Raw genomic sequence first — 18,923 nt, forward strand, 5'->3', positions numbered from 1 at the left:
ACATGACTGTGGGAGAAATAGAAATTTCCTGGGGAAAAAAAAAAAAAAGGATTCTTCTGCTTTCCCTGATCATGAAGACAATTTTGGAAAGTTGATCTAGAGAGCCTCACCCAGAGAAAACAGTCAGAAGCCAAATAAGAAGTAAAAAATAGTTTGCTCTATTTCAGTCTCCTGAGCTGCAAAGCAGAGTGGAGGATTGTTATATGTTTAAGAAAGGCCTGGCTGCTATTTAAAATACTAAGCACCGTGAGCTGAACACAAACACAAAATGCATCCCTTGGTGCAAAGAGAAAGGTTTTCTCTCCATCCTTCACAGTGCTCTGGTTCCTCAGCTATTCTCTTTCTGACAAACTTAGACTTTCAACATATTTTGGAGTGGCTTTCCCAGTTTTCCAAAGGCTACTTTAGTCATCCCCCATTTGAAAATAAAGTTTCATAAGCATTTCCATTAGTCAACCATCTGATAGCTGACTAGCTTAAACATAGTTTCTTGGTTTGATATCTCTCCAGTAGATTAGAGCCTTTCTTCTGTTACATCTAACAGAAGAACTGTTATATCTAAGCCCACTTTTAGACTTGTACAGGCATTTTCCCATGTATGTGCCTACACATCTTGATGAAACCCTGGCTCAGTTTATGACAACTAGAGGTTTGTCTGACTTCAGTGAGAACAAGATTTCTCCTACTGCATTTATTTTTGTATAACCTATAAAAAGATAATGAAGATGGAAAGCAGGCATAAACAAACATTGTTCAGAGGCAGCAATTTATTTCCATTCCAGCTTCACTACAGTTCAGCGATACACAATATGATTACACACACTACATATTTGATATTCCTTACACAGTGCTTTCAGTCTCTGCAGTTGCCACTTTGGGCTTTTGGGAGGATGATCGACTTGCAGACCATAACAGCAGTCCCAGAACAGGCCAGCTAAAAGCTGAAAGATCAAGATGGTGAATCAGAGCATTGCCATTTTCCCAGTATTTCTTTTCTTGATTTTGCTTCTGCTGAAAGTTTTATCCATGCTCTCATTTTCTATTTTGTCAACATAATGTATTTCTCAAAGATCTACATAAGTTTAGGCCACACTGTCTCAACTCATGTAAATACTTCTGACTAGCATATCACTTGTTTTTTCTCACTGCAAAGCAGCTGGAATCATCTCAGGTTCAAAATATCCTTCCTTACCCTCAGTACCCTCCTGGATTTCACAAGAATAAAGGCAGAGGACAGCAGTGACATGCTGTAGCAGTTATCAGACAAAGAGCCCCAATTTTTCCTATACATGAGGGTGCCAGAGTGCTCACTACTCCCTCTTCCAGCATATACTCCCACATACTGTCCTTTAAAGATGCAGTTCCAGTTCATCAGACACCTCGTTTGCATGTCGCGCTCACAGTCTGGTTGCTACATCTGTCTGCTTCTGCCTAACTCTTAGCTGCAAATCTTTTCCCTGTTGGTGTTTAAAAACATCTTTCCCTTTCTGACTGCGACGTTAGGCATCCTGCTAACAAGTCAACCTGAGCACAGTGGAGTAAAGCCAGGGATAAATTGCCTCAACTTGTATGATCAGAAGCTAAAACTATTTGCAGATCAGAAAGCTGAAGCAAGGGAATGCTCAACAGGCCAAATGAGCTGAACTTTTGAGGTCATATTTTCAGGTGGTTTCAGCTGGTGCATCTTGGAAATTAGTGGATGTAGGTGGGTTTCCACCAGCTAAGCCCCTGGCTGTGAGCCTGTCAGATGGTCTCTAGTTTGAACAGGGTGAAAGGTAAAGTGGGCAACAAACAAACAAGTAGAGAAAGATGAGCAGAGAAGGACTTGGTGAAAGGCTACTGGGAGGGCTGGAAACCTGTCTTGCATTGACTGAGAGGAATTCAGGATGTTTGGTGTAGATTCCTGCCTTTCAGCTACCCTCTGGCCTCAAAAAGTGCCAATATTATCTTTATAGCCAATGGAAGGAGATACACATCTCCAAAAAGAAGTCCTGTTCACCTTTCCTACTGATCACAGACACACAGACGGGATTTTCCTCAGAGGTCTGCAAAAGCAGATCATTGCTTCTGTATACTGTGGAAAGGTGGGACCCTAAAAGAAGAGTATGTTAGAAACCTGAATGAGGACTCAGTCTTAATCCATATTTGCCAAGCGGGCACAGAAGAAGTTGTCAAAGTGTTGCCAACTTAGATTTCGGGCAGCTCCAGAAGGCACAAATGTCAAAGATGAGATGGCAGCAACTCTTACCCATTTCTTCCTTCTTCCAATTTTGCTCTTTCCATCACCTGCAGAAATAGCCTAATTACTTTTATCCTTCAAGCACTTCATGAGATATTTACCTTTTTTCCTCCTTTCAACTCCGCACTTTGCTTGATGTTAAACTGTCTCAGGAGCTGAGGGGAAACAAAAAAAAAAAAAAAAGAAAAGCAAAAAACCAAGAACCGAGGGCAGAAATTCACCAGGTCGCCAGAAGAGAGATGTTGTTTTATGATTCAGTGCTTATTTGTACTATTGAGAACTGGCTTTAGAGACTTGATGGAAATCAGACACGTTTCACCCAGACAGTTGTGCAGTCTTACTTCTGTTTTTCTTGTTTATGTGCAGGGGTGGAGGCATGGCTACTATATACCTCCTTGAAGGCTAAAAGGTGACTTTTCAAGCTGCAGTCCCTACAGAAAAGCTCATATGAAGCATTTTGGAAAGATGGTGCCTTTGAGGCACCAGAAGCTTTTCTGTACTGTTTCCTTATGCATAAGGAGAATGACATTTGCTCCTCCTGCCAGGGCTGGGAGCTGGGAAGTGAGCTGCCCTGGCTATAGAGCCTTCTGGTGCATGACAGAGCCAGGGAGGAGTGGAGGAGGGAGAGGGCAGGAAAAAGTCATGGGCTTACTCTTCCTTGCCTTCTGCTTTCTGCATCTGCTTTCCTCAAAAGAGTAGGAATTGCTGCCGTGTTTTGCTTCCCAGAGGGGAAAGAGCATAAGACTGAGAATGGCAGCTCAAGGGAAGAAGCATCTAACCTGGCCCTCGCTTGCAGGCTGCCAGGGTGCACAAATCCACATCAGGAAGGGTCAGGAGAGCCTCCGGTATGTCACATCAAATACAGCCTGTCCTGGAGAGAAGCGAAAGGGAAGGTTAGAGCCCAGGTCCTTAGGTGAGCTGAAGATGGGTTCTAAAGGCAAGGGAGGGACTCTATTTTGCCATTGCTCTGTGCAGGAGTGAGTGGTGCTTGGGGAGCGTTTCCAACCTGGACACCTCCTTAGTGCCAATGGGAGGGATGGTGGATGATCATCCTCCAGCTCACGATTGGCAAATGCTTGCCTGTGGCTGCCAGGTTTGGTGCTGCAGGGCCCTTTCAGAGACACTGATGCAGAAGTGAGCTGCAAGAAAGAGCCTGTTTTGTAATGTTTTCTAAAGGAGCCTCCATAACACATACAAGCTTTTGTCTTTAGGCATTTTCTGCAATGTTATGGAACATATTTACAATGTGTGATGTATCTGCGCTTTTGAAAGGTTCTCTGAATAGTCCCTTCCCTCATTTCCAATATACAAATGCAGAGTTTGAAAATGCACGATATATCTCCATATTCCTTTTGCCTCCTTTTTTTAAAAGATGTAATCTGTCTACAGTTTTGTTGTATTTATTTTTTTTTAAAGTATTATCCCTGACCAGAAAGATAGACATGATTGCATTTGTTCTCTATTTCTGTTTTACAGTTCTTGTTCTGACAGCAGTTACTTTCACTTCTGCAATGAATCAAAATACATCTGAGATTACATGTGTGGTTATCAGCCAGAAGGATGAAGGTTCGGGAACACCAGAGGCATTGGTATCTCCTAAGGTAATCTAACAGAGAACAAGTTGCTTATAAAATATTCTTCTCCGCTCCAGAAATACCTTCCCAGAATCCTACAAAACCCTAAACCTTTAGACTGTGGGGATGTCACCGTTAAACAGAATTAGGCCAAATATGACTACAGAAGGTTAGAGGGAAATACTTTGAAACTGTAAATAGATAAGCACCAGTTTTCTACAAAACTGATTTTTTAATTGCTGCCTTGATGCTGTCTCACATCAGCATACCTGAATATTGATGAATATTGCTGGAAATGTATCAATGTAAAAAACTATGTGGCCTTAAGAGGGGATTGCCAAGGCCGTGGTGTGAACCGGTGGCCTGCCACAGTGTGTGTGTGCCTCGGCTGCTGGGACTGACGGGGAAACTGCACCACCCTCCGTTCCCACCACCAAAGCCCATAAGTCCCTGCCTGGTCTAAATCTTGACTGAGACACCAAAGCTGTATAGGTAATCAAATACAATACATTTTTTTCTTCTCTTCTGGCTTGAAATGGCAGAAGGCCAAGAAGAGGTGGTGTACATCTAGGTTATAAAGCACCTGAGACCTGCAATTAACATATTACCTAAGAATTCTTTTTTCAAGACAGTCTTATGAAATCTTTTTAACTCCTGGACAAATAAATCAATAATTCAGATAAAAAATGAAGGTATACCAGTCAAAGCTGTGCTGTTCTTGTATCTGACAAGGCAGAATATGGCTGTTATCTAGATACTTCTCAGACCAAGCAAAGGGAAAAAGAAGGAGCAAGGAATGAGAACCAACTGGCCAAGCACAGTATGGGACAGAAGGTGCAATGAACTCCATCCTTTCATAAACTTACACCTAATAAATTTCACCCACCAAAGTAAGGGAGACATTTAGGGCTACTCTTCGGATGGAGCTATTTACTTGCCACCTTTTGCTGCGGCAAAGCTTAGAGACTCATTCATCCATTGGTGGCTTTCAGAATGACTGTGGAATATTCTTTCTGTTTGCAATTCTCCTTTAGCTGTATGCAATGGTGAGGAAATGAAAGGTGTGAAGGCGCCCAGCCCAAATATTTTCTACTTAGTAAAGCCCCCAAGTTACTGAGGAGCAGTCTAGCCAGATGCTGCAATGACAAGCAGTGAGATGCTGAAAAAAAAACCCGTTCTGGTCATGCCTTTGCCTTGAGGTCACAAACAGAAGGGTTGTATTATAGTTCTGTGTCTTCCTATGGTTCTACATGAAAGGAAACAAAAATGAGAGTAAAGAATAGCCTGTATCACTAAAGGAAATTATTATGTTTCTGTCTAAAATTGTTCTGTGGTGTCTGTCTAGAGAACAGAATTAACTAATTCAACAGGAATCCTATAGTGTTTCTTTGTGCAGTAGAAGTCAACTTATTAATGAATAAGTTTGACAGTAGAAACAAAAAAACAAAAATAAACAAAATAAAGGTATGATGGTGGTGTTTCAATATAATTTGAATTCATATTTGTGCATTATGAGGCTTTATTAATTTATGAAAGCTTTTCCAGAAGAGCATCCTTTAAAAATATTTGAATACAAAAAAGCAAATTAATCGAGTTGCTAATAAATACATAACAATCTGTCCTCTTGCATTGCAGATTTCTGACATTTTGGAAGATCTTGGGTGTTATTTGAATTCTCAAGGAACAGACAACATCTATGAACCAACTAAAAATGTGGAAGCCAATGTGTTTGAAGATATTGAATTAAGAGTGATAATGAACATCTCAGAGATCATTTCATGCCTTTGGTTCTTTAAAGAGAGCAAAGATTGTAAACCTTCATTGGACTCGGAGAACCGGTAAGTCAAGGGATGTACCAGATCAAAGATCCTTTAAGAGATCATTTCTTTTAGAATGCAAATGGAATATTTGCTGTGTCTGTGCTTGCGTTTAATTTCGTGTTATGCAATATCTTTTAAAATCTTCTAATCTTTCTTAACTGTTGTCACCCTGCAGCAGGTTGCTGATTGTCATTTAGACACATATATGCATATGAACCTTAAAGTCAGAATACTTTGAAATAAGCTTGTTCTTTTAATTTGGGTAGTATCATGCATGGGTTTCTCAAGGGACTTTCTGACATTGATCAATCTGAGCTTTGCAGTGCTAAGGTGAGGCAAATATTGTGATTTTGTAATGAAGAAACCGAGACATGGAGAATTATGTGACTTGCTAGGGTCAGATTGCAGATCAGAAAGAGCACCAGCAACAGCACCCTCTTTCTCACGGCCAAACCTGGGCTGGAACCTGAGGCTGGGTTATTGCCTCCCCCTACGGAACATGTGGGATGGGATCATAGGTAAAACATTTCCCTGTGGACCTCCACAGCTGTCCTAAGCTCAGGAAGTCCATCCTTCCTAATGCTCAGCATTAAGCATGTGGTACCTGTGGTGGTAAGTTCCTACGTGCTGCTACAGGATGAAAACACTTCAGGCTGAAGGGTGCTATGTAAATAATGAATACTAGTGTCTCTGAAAGGTTTTGCAAGAGATAAAGAGCTAACATTTTATTGTGTCTGCTGCATATTACATTCTGGATAACAAAGACAGTTTTGCTTTCTGTTTTATAGATACGTTGCTTCTTTGGCTTTTTCCCAAATAAAAGAAACACAAGCTGGAAAATACACCCTCTCGGTCATAAGTAAAACTGGCCATTACACAATAGTTGTGCCTGTTCTCATCCGAAGTAAGTATATCTCAGATGAATGGGGTCACTCCATCAATAGGTTCAAGGGAAGAGGCTCAAGTTCAGTTAAAGCAACGAAGCTCTCGCGTGCTGCGTTTCAAGCATCTTCCTAGATTTGCATAGGACTTGGGGCTGTCTTCAGAGACTGAAGTCAAAACCACAGACTGCATGAGAGCCAGCTTTTGCTGGTCAATACACCATGCAAATGAAGAAATAAAGATGTAAATTTGTGGCAGCCCTCTTCTCCCCTATGAGAGATTCCCCTCTGTGCCGAAAGGGACAACTTGAGGGTGGCTTTTTTGTGCTCTCAAAGCTCTTGGACTAGATTTGTTTGCTTGCATTGTAACCTATTTATTCTCGGTGTTGCTGGCTGGGCTGTTATCTGGACCAGATCAGGATGTCCCTTTTATATTGTGCTCTCTGGTGCTCCAAAGTCGCGCGTTGTCCCACTCTGCCACTTCTCTGCCTGTGCCTGCCACTGGGTCTCTGTACTTCTGTCACAGCGTTTCCTTTTGCAATTCTGTGGGCAGCAAGAGGCAACAATGTTCTCTTTTCAGTGCCAGCCTTTACTTGTTTATTGGGTTTTAAGGTAAAACGCATCAGCACTGCAGCTGCTCAGCACAAGGATGCCTGAGAAGCTGAGATTTTAATGACTGTTAAATGCTCATGATGCTAAATGTGAGGTGTGACTTTTTGAAAGACTCACAGTGGGAGCAGATTTGATTGAATTTTCTGAGGACCACACAAGAGACATCTCTGATGCAAAGGCAACAAAGTTCATGCTTCTGTTTCTAAGCAGGGGTGACCAAGAACATCCCAAAAACAAAAAAAAGACCCACGTTGACATGATTTTTTTTTTTGACAGAAGAGAAATACCATATTATTTTTCTGGAAGGGGCCAAATTTAAAGACAAAATTAAAAAATATAAAAGAAATTTCAAAGAAAAGAAAGCAAAACATCAATCCAAACTGGCAAAGTTATGACCAAACTCTTCTAGAGACAGGTTTAATTGCACACATCATTACTTGCCTTGTTTTTAATAAACTGTGACTAATCAACATTTTTCATTCCTTCTCCATTTGTTTTTGAAGTATTTTTTTCTGTTTGATTTTTTTTCTCTCAGAGTGAGAAGTGTCACCTCCAGTCTCTCCTTGTTTTATTTGAAGGCCTATTGGATATCTCAATTATAATTTTAACAGCTTCATTGAGGGGACAGGGTATTAAATCTTTAATTAAAAATTACCTCCTCTACCAATTAGGCTTTAGATGTAGAAAAATGTTATTACATGTGCAAGCAAGAGTAGTTTGAGACAATCTCGATAAAGATCTTTTTCATATCAATTGCTTGGATTGCATTCTCTTTACTCCTGTGAATCTAATATCATAATTACATCTCTCATAAAATCCTCCAGGCTAGATGTGAACCCTTCAACTGAGATGTGAATCTCTGTAGGTGAAAAAAACTTCTAGGCCCAGCTTATAAGAGGTAAATGAAGAAAGAAATTAAAAAGCCAGAAGTATTAGTTTCACCTTACCATGTCACCTTGCAGGCAATGGAAGTGTGACTCTAAAGAAAATGTCACTCTTCTGTGTGGAAGCTCTAATTTCATTGTGAGATGCCTTAAAACCAGAATCAGTGCTTTTCATTGTGAGTCAAATCTTTAGCAGTTTTAATACATTAAATTTTTTGTGCTTGGTCCAAGTCTATGTCTGACGGATTCAGGGGATTGGAAGTTGTCGAGGATCCTTTTCACCCTGGGTTACAGATATGGGATAGAGAAGTCTGCTGATTATCAGAAGTCATTATCACCCATTGTTTTTCCGTCGTGTATCTGATCTGACTGAGTAGCATGCAACGATCCCATTTTGTGTAGACTTTGTAGTCTCAACAGATACTCCACCAAAGGCCACGGGCTTGGGGTGTGATTTCGAAAGGTGTCTGTGCTCCTGCCCATTGAAATGAACAGCAACGACAGCAAATTAGCACCTTTCAGTATCAGTCTCAGGATTACCCTCTGGTGTATACGGGCAGATCTTTGATATGGGGGAAGCTGTGCATTTAGCAATCAGGGCTGAATAACTCATGAGACCAACCCACAATACCCCTAGGGCAGAATCATGTTCTGTTCCCTCAGTGCTGAAACCTCCTGGAGCAAATTACAGCTCTGTGACTTCGTGTACTATGAAATGAGCAAAACACTGTTTCAAAATGATTTGCGCATTCCTAAAGCTGTGCTTGATTTTGAACAGAGGAACCAGGCAAACCCTATTTCAGGAAAAGGGAAAAATCGGATGCTATCGAGTGCATATCTGAGAGCTACCCCCAGCCCTCTTTGGAGTGGATATTTTGCAAAACACCTGAAAAGAGGTATAGTGTATGTTTATATGCATGTTGAATCTCTAGACTGAAAATTTGCCATCTTCTGAAGAAGAAGGGGGAGATAACTGAAGAAGAGCTTTGAGGTCAGAAACTTTGGAGACAGTCTCTGCCGGGTTGCACATCCACGTGCTAGTTGAAAACCTGTGTCTGCATGATCCCCTTTTGTAATGCTGCAACACATTTTTCTTAGAAATTTTGGCTGTTGTGGTCTTTTGGAAACTTTCAGCTCTTGACTGATTTTAATATTTTGATGTCACCAGAGCAAATCAAAGGTACCTCGTTTCCCTCTAGTTTTCACATTTTTGGAAATGTGAGTGCATTAGAGCTGGGAAGATGTTACAAGGCATCATAATTTTCCAAGCTAAATGTGTGGGTTTTTTTCCATTCAATATATAAAGTTGATTATATTAACAGCAGGAATAATGCCTTTCTCTACAGCTTGGGATCTGGGTCTCATAATGGCCACTGGATTTGCAGCAGCTCCCACCACCAGGAATTCAGAAATGTGGTGTGAGGGCTCAGCCTCTATGATTTCACTCTTGTCCAGATTTTAGTTACAGCATTACCTGTATATGAGCCATTTTGAGCGTATTCAGGTCATTTTAGCTCATATTTCTGCCCAGGCTGTGACATTTTTATTTTCTTATCTTCACCTTTACTAGTTCCTTTTTATTCAGCTATGTAAGATCCAGTTTTCCCACTATTGTTTGCATATTCTCATGGCTTGGAGATTTATCAGATTTATTTGCTTGAGGTTAACCAAATGAGTCAATGAATAATTGTGCTTGTAATTGCAGTTGCCCTGATAAAATGGATGAAGAATCTGGGGAAATAGATGGCATACAGAAGGCACAACATGAATTATTTCAAACTTACATATGGTGCTGTGCAGTTAACGACCTGGGCAGAGAATGCACCAGCCTCTTTACAATAGGTAACTTCCCTCTAAGGTTTACTTATACACAAGCTGGATCCTGCCGCTAAAGTTAGTTGCACTACTCCTCTGAGTACGCTTTCTGGGCTATGCTACTTGTTTGTTATCACTGGAACAAATCTAACAGTGGATAAGGTTGCTCTGTCTCATGTTTAAACCCTAGATTTTAATAGCTTTTTGTGGTCTCTGTAAAAATGTCTTGCCCTTCTACATTTTCTGAACATCTATTATCTTTTTCTGCATGCTTTTAGGACTGTGTTGCAGTGAAATGCTCTTCAAAATGTTCTTAAATATAGAAAATTATCAATAATTATAAATTAATATATACATTCAGGTTTATTTGTCTGTTTTTTTAAATAAACCTGAGCTGAGCTAAGCTCTGTGCTGAACTATGCCCTATAGATATCTTGTAAATTATCACAAAATTTGTTTTGAAATGTCTAATTCCATCAAATTTCACGATTAATTAGTAATTTCCCTAAATTCTAATTATCATTACAATGTAATAATGGATGTATATACAGTGTTTGCAGAAAAAATGTTGATCTAATTGAACATTTTTCCAGGCAAAGTGATGATCATTTCAGTTACTATGTTTTGATTTTGTAGATTTAAATGAGACACAAGCAGCACCTTTACCTGAATTACTTCTTAAAGTTGGCGAACCCTTGCTAATCAGATGCAGAGCTGTTTACCGTAATTATAAATTTGGAATAAAACTATCTTTTGAAAACAAAGAAGTTGAACAGGTAAGAAGACAGGGCATATTTTAAAATAGCCCATATAATATTGGGCGCAATCAACTGATTAAATGGGAATCTCTGTTGAAAACCAGGACCGCCAGTTTGAAGGATTAGAGTATCAAACAGATCGCTCGGCAATTCGGATCCAGTATGCATTTGCTTCAGCGGCAGAAAGAAGCCATAGTGGACATTATACCTGCTCTTCTACAGTTCATCCGAATCAAACTGCTTTGGTTACAGTTTTAGGTAATTCCAACGCCCCAGTGTTAATCTTGTCCCTCGGTTGGTTGATTTGTTTTGTTTTCCATGCGGCAGTTTTTTGCTTGCAGGTATGCAGCGCGTTTACTCTTCCTTTACTAAGGAAAAAGTCTGTCTGCAGTTACTGGCAGTCCAGGAAAGCCAAGAGATTAATCTGAACTGAGTCATTCTGGTACTGGAACATAATCAACCTTCTCTTTGTATTGCTTTTCAAATAATTCCCATTTAAAGATGGTGCTTTGAGAAGTGAAATGAAATGGCATTGTTTGGAGATCTGGTCTACATGACCACATGCCTACATGGTCTGGAATGACCAGTGACTCGTTTCAAGTAATGTGAGACAGAAACATCCTGCTGTGACTCGAGTATTGGTTTTGAAAAGCTGCAGCCGTGGCCTCAGCCTCCTCCTCACCACTTGCTTCCACTCCATTTCTCTTCACTCGTGTACAGCACCTCCGCCCCACCTTTGCTGCACCTTCATAGGTGGGGAGGTAAGACAGAGGTTCTCGTGGCTTCTGCTCTACTGTTTTCTATGCTCCCTTCAGTTGCTTTCTGATAGAAAAGCAGATGGAAAATGTGTACTAGGCCTGTCCTGGGTCTGCCAGGAAGGAATCAAACAGTTGGAATCTTCTTGGTGGTGGGCTTCCCCACTCAAAACCCAGAACACACGAGAAACAACCATTTCCTCTTATGGTGAGGGAGTGACTGACAAGTGGCCATTTGAGTTTGCCAAATATTTAGGGGAAAGTAAATCTGGGGAAGAATCTTAGCTCTGAAAGCTGTGGAACTGGTAGCAGAAGAGGAATGAAAACTTTTGTGTTCACGGAGAATGTAAGCCCAGAGAGATGATGAATAGTGAGTGCTGACAGAGCTGGCAAACTGCCCTGCAGAACCCCTGCTGCAGCTGTGATGGATCTGACGGAAAACCTGAACTAAAGAGACAACTGCTCCAGTGTTATTGTTTGTGCTATGTCTCCTGCTTTCCAGGCACTGAAGGGAACCATCCTCCTAAAACCAAGCAACACAAGGCCTGAAAATGTAAAAGAGTGAAAGCACACCAAAGGAAACCTCATTCTATTTAAGCAATATGTTGATGCAAAAGCCAGCAGTGTTGGAGTTAGTCCAGAACAGCCTCAACTGCAAATCTTGTTTCTCAGATGGAAATAACATACAAATAGACATAAATCTGGAAATAAGGCATGAAAGAAAGCTGCAGTTAGGACTGTGCTGCTGGAGTAGGCACTGGAAGTAGTTTTCTGACTGGTGTGCCTGCAGTTGGAGTCTGTAGCCCTGAGAACAAGGCTCTCTGAAGCAGTCACCACATGTTTGACCTTAGATGTAGTTGCCCTCAGTGTACAACACCTAAGCTAGGAATGGTAGGAAGTGAGAATACTTACCCCTGTCCTTCAGAAATTACTTTCCCAGTGCAATATCCTCTTTTCAGCTTCTGCCTACCACTGAGCAGAACATTCTGTTATCATTTACAATAACTGAGTATGATACCTGAGTTTTTTTTTCTAGACACATCTTCTTAGTAAACAGGGAGGTAGGGGTGAGGGAGTAGTGTAAAGGTAGGGCAAGATCCTCTTCTTTCTCAGTACTGGTGCCCAATTCAGAAATAGTGGCTTCTTGGATCCGTAAACTATCAGGTGTGAGCATGTGTCACATTAAGAGCAGGTATTTGGGTCACTATCCCTGGAAGGCTGTATTTCTGAGTGGGGTATTTTTTGACTGGGGTATGCCAAGCTACAATGATTTTCTGTACCCTCCTTAGTACCCTTTATGCCAACAAAACTTCTGAGGGCTCATTGGCTTTGCTGATGAAAAAATCTGTTTGTTTACTTACATGGTGGATTAAAGTGGGGGGATGTTGTAATGCCTAGTTAACAGCTGTGCTTCTCTCTCCAAGCTTATACAGGGACATCCTGCCCTTCTGATCCACCCCAGACTTTTGCCTAATGTATTAATGACAACCATTGTTGGTGTGAATTTGTGCTAGCACCCCAGGTTCAATTTCAGCAGTGATATAGATACAGATTTCACTCAGCTGTCCATGTCATAGGGTAGCTCTTTCTGAAATGATCAGTGTCCTGCCTTTAAACCATCCCTGTGCTTGAGTCAGCACCCAAAGCTACACTGGTCATGATGTAACTTAACCAAGAGAAAACTGATTTGTTTGGCACATGCTGCACGGCCTGGGGATCCTGGCTAGCATAAGTGCATTGATGGGTCGTCTTCTAATCTCTAATAACGCCTTGCAGCCAGACAGCTCTGGTTTGCTCTTTGCCAATTGACACTTCGTGAACTTATCCCGTCTTGTGTAGCTGGTCAGGTCAGGCAGGGTTGTTGAGCCACTTTAAAGCACAACAGACATGAAGCCAACAACTGCAGCTGCAAGGCTCTTTGTTTCTGCAGTTCTTGTGCTCAATTTCTACCAGAGTTGAGTAAAGAATTTTTAACACTATGCAATCTTGATGCTATTTTGCAACACGTTAGGTTTAAAGCAACAAATAAACAAATATGATGAATAACAGACTTGAAAGCTTTGATTACAGTCTCGAGAATTAAATCTCACCTCTCTGTCGTCACCAAATAATCACTGTTTCTCTGGCAGAAATATGCTTACACCTGCCAAAAAATGATGAGCCCAGCAATAATGTGCTATTTTATTTCTCCTTCAAGAAAGAGACTTTTTCTGAGTTGTTTTTCAGAGAAATGGCATTCCCTGCTCCAAGGTCCTTGTATGCACTCTGGGGAAAGCCTTTACTCTTGACTGGTTGTGTTATTAGTACGCACAGAGGTGACCTTCTGCCTGGAAGGACGAGGTCCAAAAGATCATTCAAAAATTGAAGGTCCAGTTTATAAAACCAGTAAGCTTTTAATATCAAAAAGTAGGAGAACAGTCATGAAAGGAATTGCTTCTTGTTTTAAAATACTGACATTTTTGTGGTTTATGTGGGAGTTTACACATAGTATTTTTTTTTAAAGTAAGCTAGACAGAGATAAAACATGCCAAGCAGCATTTAGGGTTACAACCAGAAGAAAAACACTCAAATGGAAAACCCAGTCCAGCAATATTTCCACAGTGCAGATTTTTTACCATGTGGCCGATTAAACACTGGCACAAGTTTCCCAGAGATTGTAGAGTCTACTTCCTTGGAGATACCCAAACTCAACTGGATGTGGCTCTGAGCAACCTCATCTAGTTGGACCTGCTCTGAGCAGGAGCTGGACTAGACATCTCCGGAGATCTCTTGCAATGTGTATGATTCTGTGATTTTTACAAAGCTCATCCTAGCCCCACTGATGCCTTTAGGAGAGCCTCCACCCACATGTGTCTGCTGTTCAGTCTCCTTAGGTGGGATTCATTTCACTTCATGAGACATCTAGCCTCAGCAATGACTTTGGTTCCTTCAGCAGCCAGTGTCAAGAAACAGATATTTCCAGAAGCAGTTCAGTATATCTTTGTTATCTTCTGTTTTAGGATGGGATACATATGGACATGCCTATCTCATTCCACTGAGTTTATCAGAGGTCCAAACAAATAGCTTAGGGGGGTCACTGAACTTCAGATAGCTCCATTAGGTGAAACTAATCCCACCCCATCAGGGCAAGTACCAGCAGCTCACGGTTCATGCACATCTTCAAAACACTTTTTCATGTTGCTGCTGTCTTGCATCAAATCTATCTAATTTAGATGGAGAAATAAAGGAGCAGCTACAAGATTCACTTGCAAAATCTTCAGCTCATTTCAGGGAAGAAGAAACGGCTACTATCAGCATGTGATTGTGCTGGTGGTGCCACCTGATTTTGTTCCCTGTTACAGGAAAACAAGGAGATGCAGCTGTTAACACCTGGAACACACACTTAAACCAAATGAAACAAATAACGACATTGTTGGCCCTGTGGCTCTGTAAGACAAACAGGGGAGAAATGTTGGACCATTTTGGAAGGGCTCTGGTCTGACCAAATGTGCAACTTCAGCAGGCTCAGATCACTTGTCTGCAACTGAACACAGTGACATCATTTCAATACTATTTTGAAGCATCATCTTATTTTGATTATCAGGATGCCTTTTGTGATATAACATGATGCTTTTTTTTTGCTTGTGATAACATAAATGAAAAACATACATATGTCAAAATTCCTTCATTAAATAGTCCAGCCTTTGTAATATAATATAAATATTTCCTTTTTTTTTTTCTCCAGAAAAGGGATTTATAAATATAACCAACTCTAAAGAAGATTTTGAAATTGGTGAAGAAGAGTTTTGCTTTGAAGTTAACTTTACAGCATATCCACCAGTTAGATGCATGTGGCTATTTTCCAAAAAAACTTTTCCATGTATACAAAGTTACAGTGTGGATGGACACAGGTACTTGAATATTTTGGAATCATTTGATGTAATAATGTTTCCTCTTTATATCTTGTTTGGACTGCTTTCTATCCATGCTTTGTACCCTCTTTGTGCTTTTAGAATGTGGATGAGCCACGTGATGAAGCCATGTTAATAAAAGGCACTTAAACATTATTTTGGCTTTCAGCAGCAGTTCATGTAGATAATTTATAGAATAATACGTTATAATAAACCCTTTGGTATGTTATGCATCTAGCAGCCCTTTAGTTTATATGCATTTCACCATTCCCTTTCTCTCTGACATAATCTCTCAGTAACAGATATGTTGCAGTTTTCATACTGCAAGTTCTACGTGTTCCCCTTTTGTCATCCTGTTCTTGATGATGTTCCCAGTGTCTTTCAAACGGCTCAAATCAAGTCCAGGGTCCCGTAGTTTCCCAGGCTGTCAATAGATCTGTTCGGCTCTGCCTCTGCCACAGAAACATACCGTTCTGCTCATTACCCAGGTCATGTATTCTTCCACTGCTGCAAAACATGTTTTGAATAAACCTGTTAGTTATCTACCTTTTCTGTTATTTCCTACAATGAAGTTCTGGCATGAATCCTGTTTAAGGCTAATGTTTTCTCCATTCCCTGGGCTTTCTAATTTCTTGATAACATTATCTAATTTCCTTCAGAGTTTCTTTCAGAGTAGTCCCATGGCTTTCAAGGTAACAGCTCTTATTCACCTCAATGAAAATAAAGCCAAGGGGCTCTTTTAAAGTTTTAGCTTTTAAAGTTTAGCCAAGCAAGACCTAGGCAGGATTTAACAAGGCTGCACTGATTTCCACTCATATTCTTAAAACCTTTCTTAGCAGCTGTATAGAACTGTGTCACAGCCTGGATTACAGTTTTTATTATTTCTTTCTTCAGTATTTTGGTGCAGTCAATTTTATCCCCTAGTGTGTCAAGTCATCTTTGCAACAGACTGGCCTTTTCATCTGCATCAGATGGTGTATTGGAAACAGACCTTCACAAGGTTCAGAGACAGCTCAGTTCAGATTAGTAAATGGTCATCTCCTGGCAATGGCCACAGGAACTCTGTCCCTGCTGATAAAGTGAGGGCTGTCGGCAAACTTTGATAGCCTTGGGTGGGTGTTGGTGACTAATCTGCAATGCTTGACATGGGCTAGGCAGATCTGTTCTTTGTGGTCAAGACTGATTTTGGAAATGAGGTCTCAGGGGACACTCATGAGCATTTGCTCATCCTTGTCCAATAGGTCCCTCCCTCCAGCTGATAATGCTGAGCTGATTTGCTTTGCAGCTGGTATGGACCTCTTCTCAGTGCTTGTAAGAGCTGGAGTCAGTTTTGCTTGGATGATTGACAGCTGGTGTAAATTCAATCCAGATAAGAAGGAGGTGCTATAAACTGGGCCAACAATAACAACTGAGAACTCTTGGAATAGCTTAGGTAACTCTCATTAATCAGTAAGGTGCAGCTGCTGGTGGCTTGGGATTTATGAGTCACTTCAGATAGCCCTTGCAGCTAGAAGTGGCAGTTGCTGAGTGTTGATCACCACCTGCCGGACAGGAGAAAGCCCAGCCTGTGTCCCTGGAGCAGCGTATCCTGGGCTGGCTCAGGGCCACAGCCACCCCACTGCCTCAGGCATCGCTGGAGCTTGGCCTGAAGACTTCTTCAAACAGATAGCTCAGTCATTCATATGACTATGCTGTTGATTTAATAATTATTTTTTTTTTATTTTCATTTTAGGTAGTTATACTTTGCATTTACTTATCATACTATTTATTTTATGGAAAAATACAATCGAGGGGAAAATACATGAATTTGGTGCTTATTTTGGACAAGTACATTCTTCTGTACAAACAACCCCCCAGCTATCCAGTTTTGGTTGGAGACTAGCACTGGACAGACACGTCTCACCTGAGGAAAAAGAGTAGGGGTAGATATTTCATTCAGTTTGAAATCCCCAGAAGCAGCAAGGGGTAGGGAGGTCAGGAGATTCTGCCTACAAGCTCTCGCACTGCAGATTTCAATGTGATTTTAAAGCAAAAGGTTTCTTGAAACAAAACAGAAAAGGTCATCACATACCTTAACGTATTGCAAGTCTAACTTTGCACGTTTTAGTTGACTTCTGTGTAATCCCATCTCCCAACACTTCTACTTTATTCCTTTCATATCCTTTTTCATTTCCTGATTTTATATTTTTTTTATTTCTGCCATTTCCTTATCAAAATGTTCCTTCTGATTATAGATCATATTCAATTTTATTAATTAACTCTGTCTCCTTCTTTAGATTTTAATTTCAAGTCCCAAGGATTTGTCTCTTGTGTTAGTGTCCTTACGTGTTTTCTGAAATTCCTTAGAATTTCCATCTTCCTTTTGCTTTTGTTGTCTCTCTGTTTTAGCACACTGCTGATTTTCACTTCCCTCCTAAGAGCAAATGAGTTTTCATACACAGAATGACCTCTGTTAAATTTATAATATTGATCTCACATCCCCTTATATTTTCAGGTATCAAAGACATTCTTTTTAAATTATTTTCTCATTATTTCATTAGGATTTAATCCTTCAGACCTAGGATTTCAAAAGCAACAAATTATTTGTGGTTTTTCCTGCCTTCAGTATCTGTTTTGAAGCAGCTTAAAAGGGGTCTGATTTTAAAAAGTCCCTGAGTTCAGGGACATCTTTAAGGCCATTTCAGATGAAGACATTCAAAAGTCAATAATGATATGGAGGTGTTGCTTTAGTCAGAAGGCAAAATTGCCAGTGGCTTCAGTGTTTTCTTGCTTTAGAATTGCAAGGTGATACTTGGTGTCTTAGTTCATTTGTATGTAACCTGCTTAATGAGAAACACCCTGATTTTAGTTGTCTAGAATTCTTGTTCCAAGCTCATTACCACTTTCTCTTACTTTGGAAATTACTGGTATATGCTGTTGTTTTTCTGTCTGCTTCAAACTCCCTGACATGCCTGCTTGTCTTTACCACTAAAGTTGAGTTGGGGTCCTCCCGCCCAGTTCTCCTCGAGCAGGCTGAATCATCTGCCCCCAAAATGCCAGCAACTAAACCTAAGAAGGGATTTTCTTAAGTGCCCTTCTAACACTGGTGAGTTGCAGTAGCTTCCACCTAAATGGCAATTGTCCTGACAACAACAACCTGGTCAAAAAGACAGAAATAGGATGCCATCTCTGTAAGATGATACATTCCTTTCTCCCTGCCTCATCCCATGTCCCATAAACCAGTGATTCAAACAGGTCAGTCGTGCAGGAATCTTTAAGTCTCTGCAGTCGTCTGTTGTGGGCTTCTGCCCAGGGACTTGTTAGAGCCCTCCTGCACCATTCCTGTTGTCACAAGCCATTTTCTGCCTGGTTTGGGTCTTGGTTTGCTGCCATCACCATAGGGGTTAGTAGAAGGCTGGCCTTCCTCCTGCAGAAATATCTTGATGGTCGGTGCTTTGTCTTGTTGATAACGAACTTCTGATGATGATCTCATTTCTGAGTTTCTGTCAGATCTTTCCATTTGGAGAGGTTTATCTCGTGTTATTTCCTAATAGTGTTTATCATATCAGCTAGAAACTCCCAGCAAAATCCTTTGGAGTGTAGAGAGTTTGATCCTTTGTGGGTCTTAGCATCTGTGCCAGGATGTGTTACATACCTTGTCTTCCAATAGACTGGTAACAAAATCACAGCCTGACAGCCCAGATGCACTCCGGGAA

The 18,923-nt window shown here is 40.7% G+C and overlaps 1 protein-coding gene across 1 annotated transcript in view; it reads left to right on the forward strand.

Moving 5' to 3' along the window:
• FLT3 (fms related receptor tyrosine kinase 3) overlaps window positions 1–18,923 on the forward strand; it is a 43,468-nt gene that overhangs the window by 8,839 nt on the left and 15,706 nt on the right. The window contains exons 2-9 of the mRNA XM_074150091.1: window positions 3,716–3,840; window positions 5,449–5,651; window positions 6,422–6,537; window positions 8,789–8,906; window positions 9,716–9,852; window positions 10,462–10,601; window positions 10,688–10,841; window positions 15,063–15,228. Coding sequence (XP_074006192.1) covers window positions 3,716–3,840; window positions 5,449–5,651; window positions 6,422–6,537; window positions 8,789–8,906; window positions 9,716–9,852; window positions 10,462–10,601; window positions 10,688–10,841; window positions 15,063–15,228 — 1,159 coding nt within the window. The remainder of the gene's footprint in view (window positions 1–3,715; window positions 3,841–5,448; window positions 5,652–6,421; window positions 6,538–8,788; window positions 8,907–9,715; window positions 9,853–10,461; window positions 10,602–10,687; window positions 10,842–15,062; window positions 15,229–18,923) is intronic.

The sequence above is a fragment of the Numenius arquata genome, chromosome 1, assembly GCF_964106895.1.
Source record: "Numenius arquata chromosome 1, bNumArq3.hap1.1, whole genome shotgun sequence".
NCBI lineage: Eukaryota > Metazoa > Chordata > Aves > Charadriiformes > Scolopacidae > Numenius > Numenius arquata.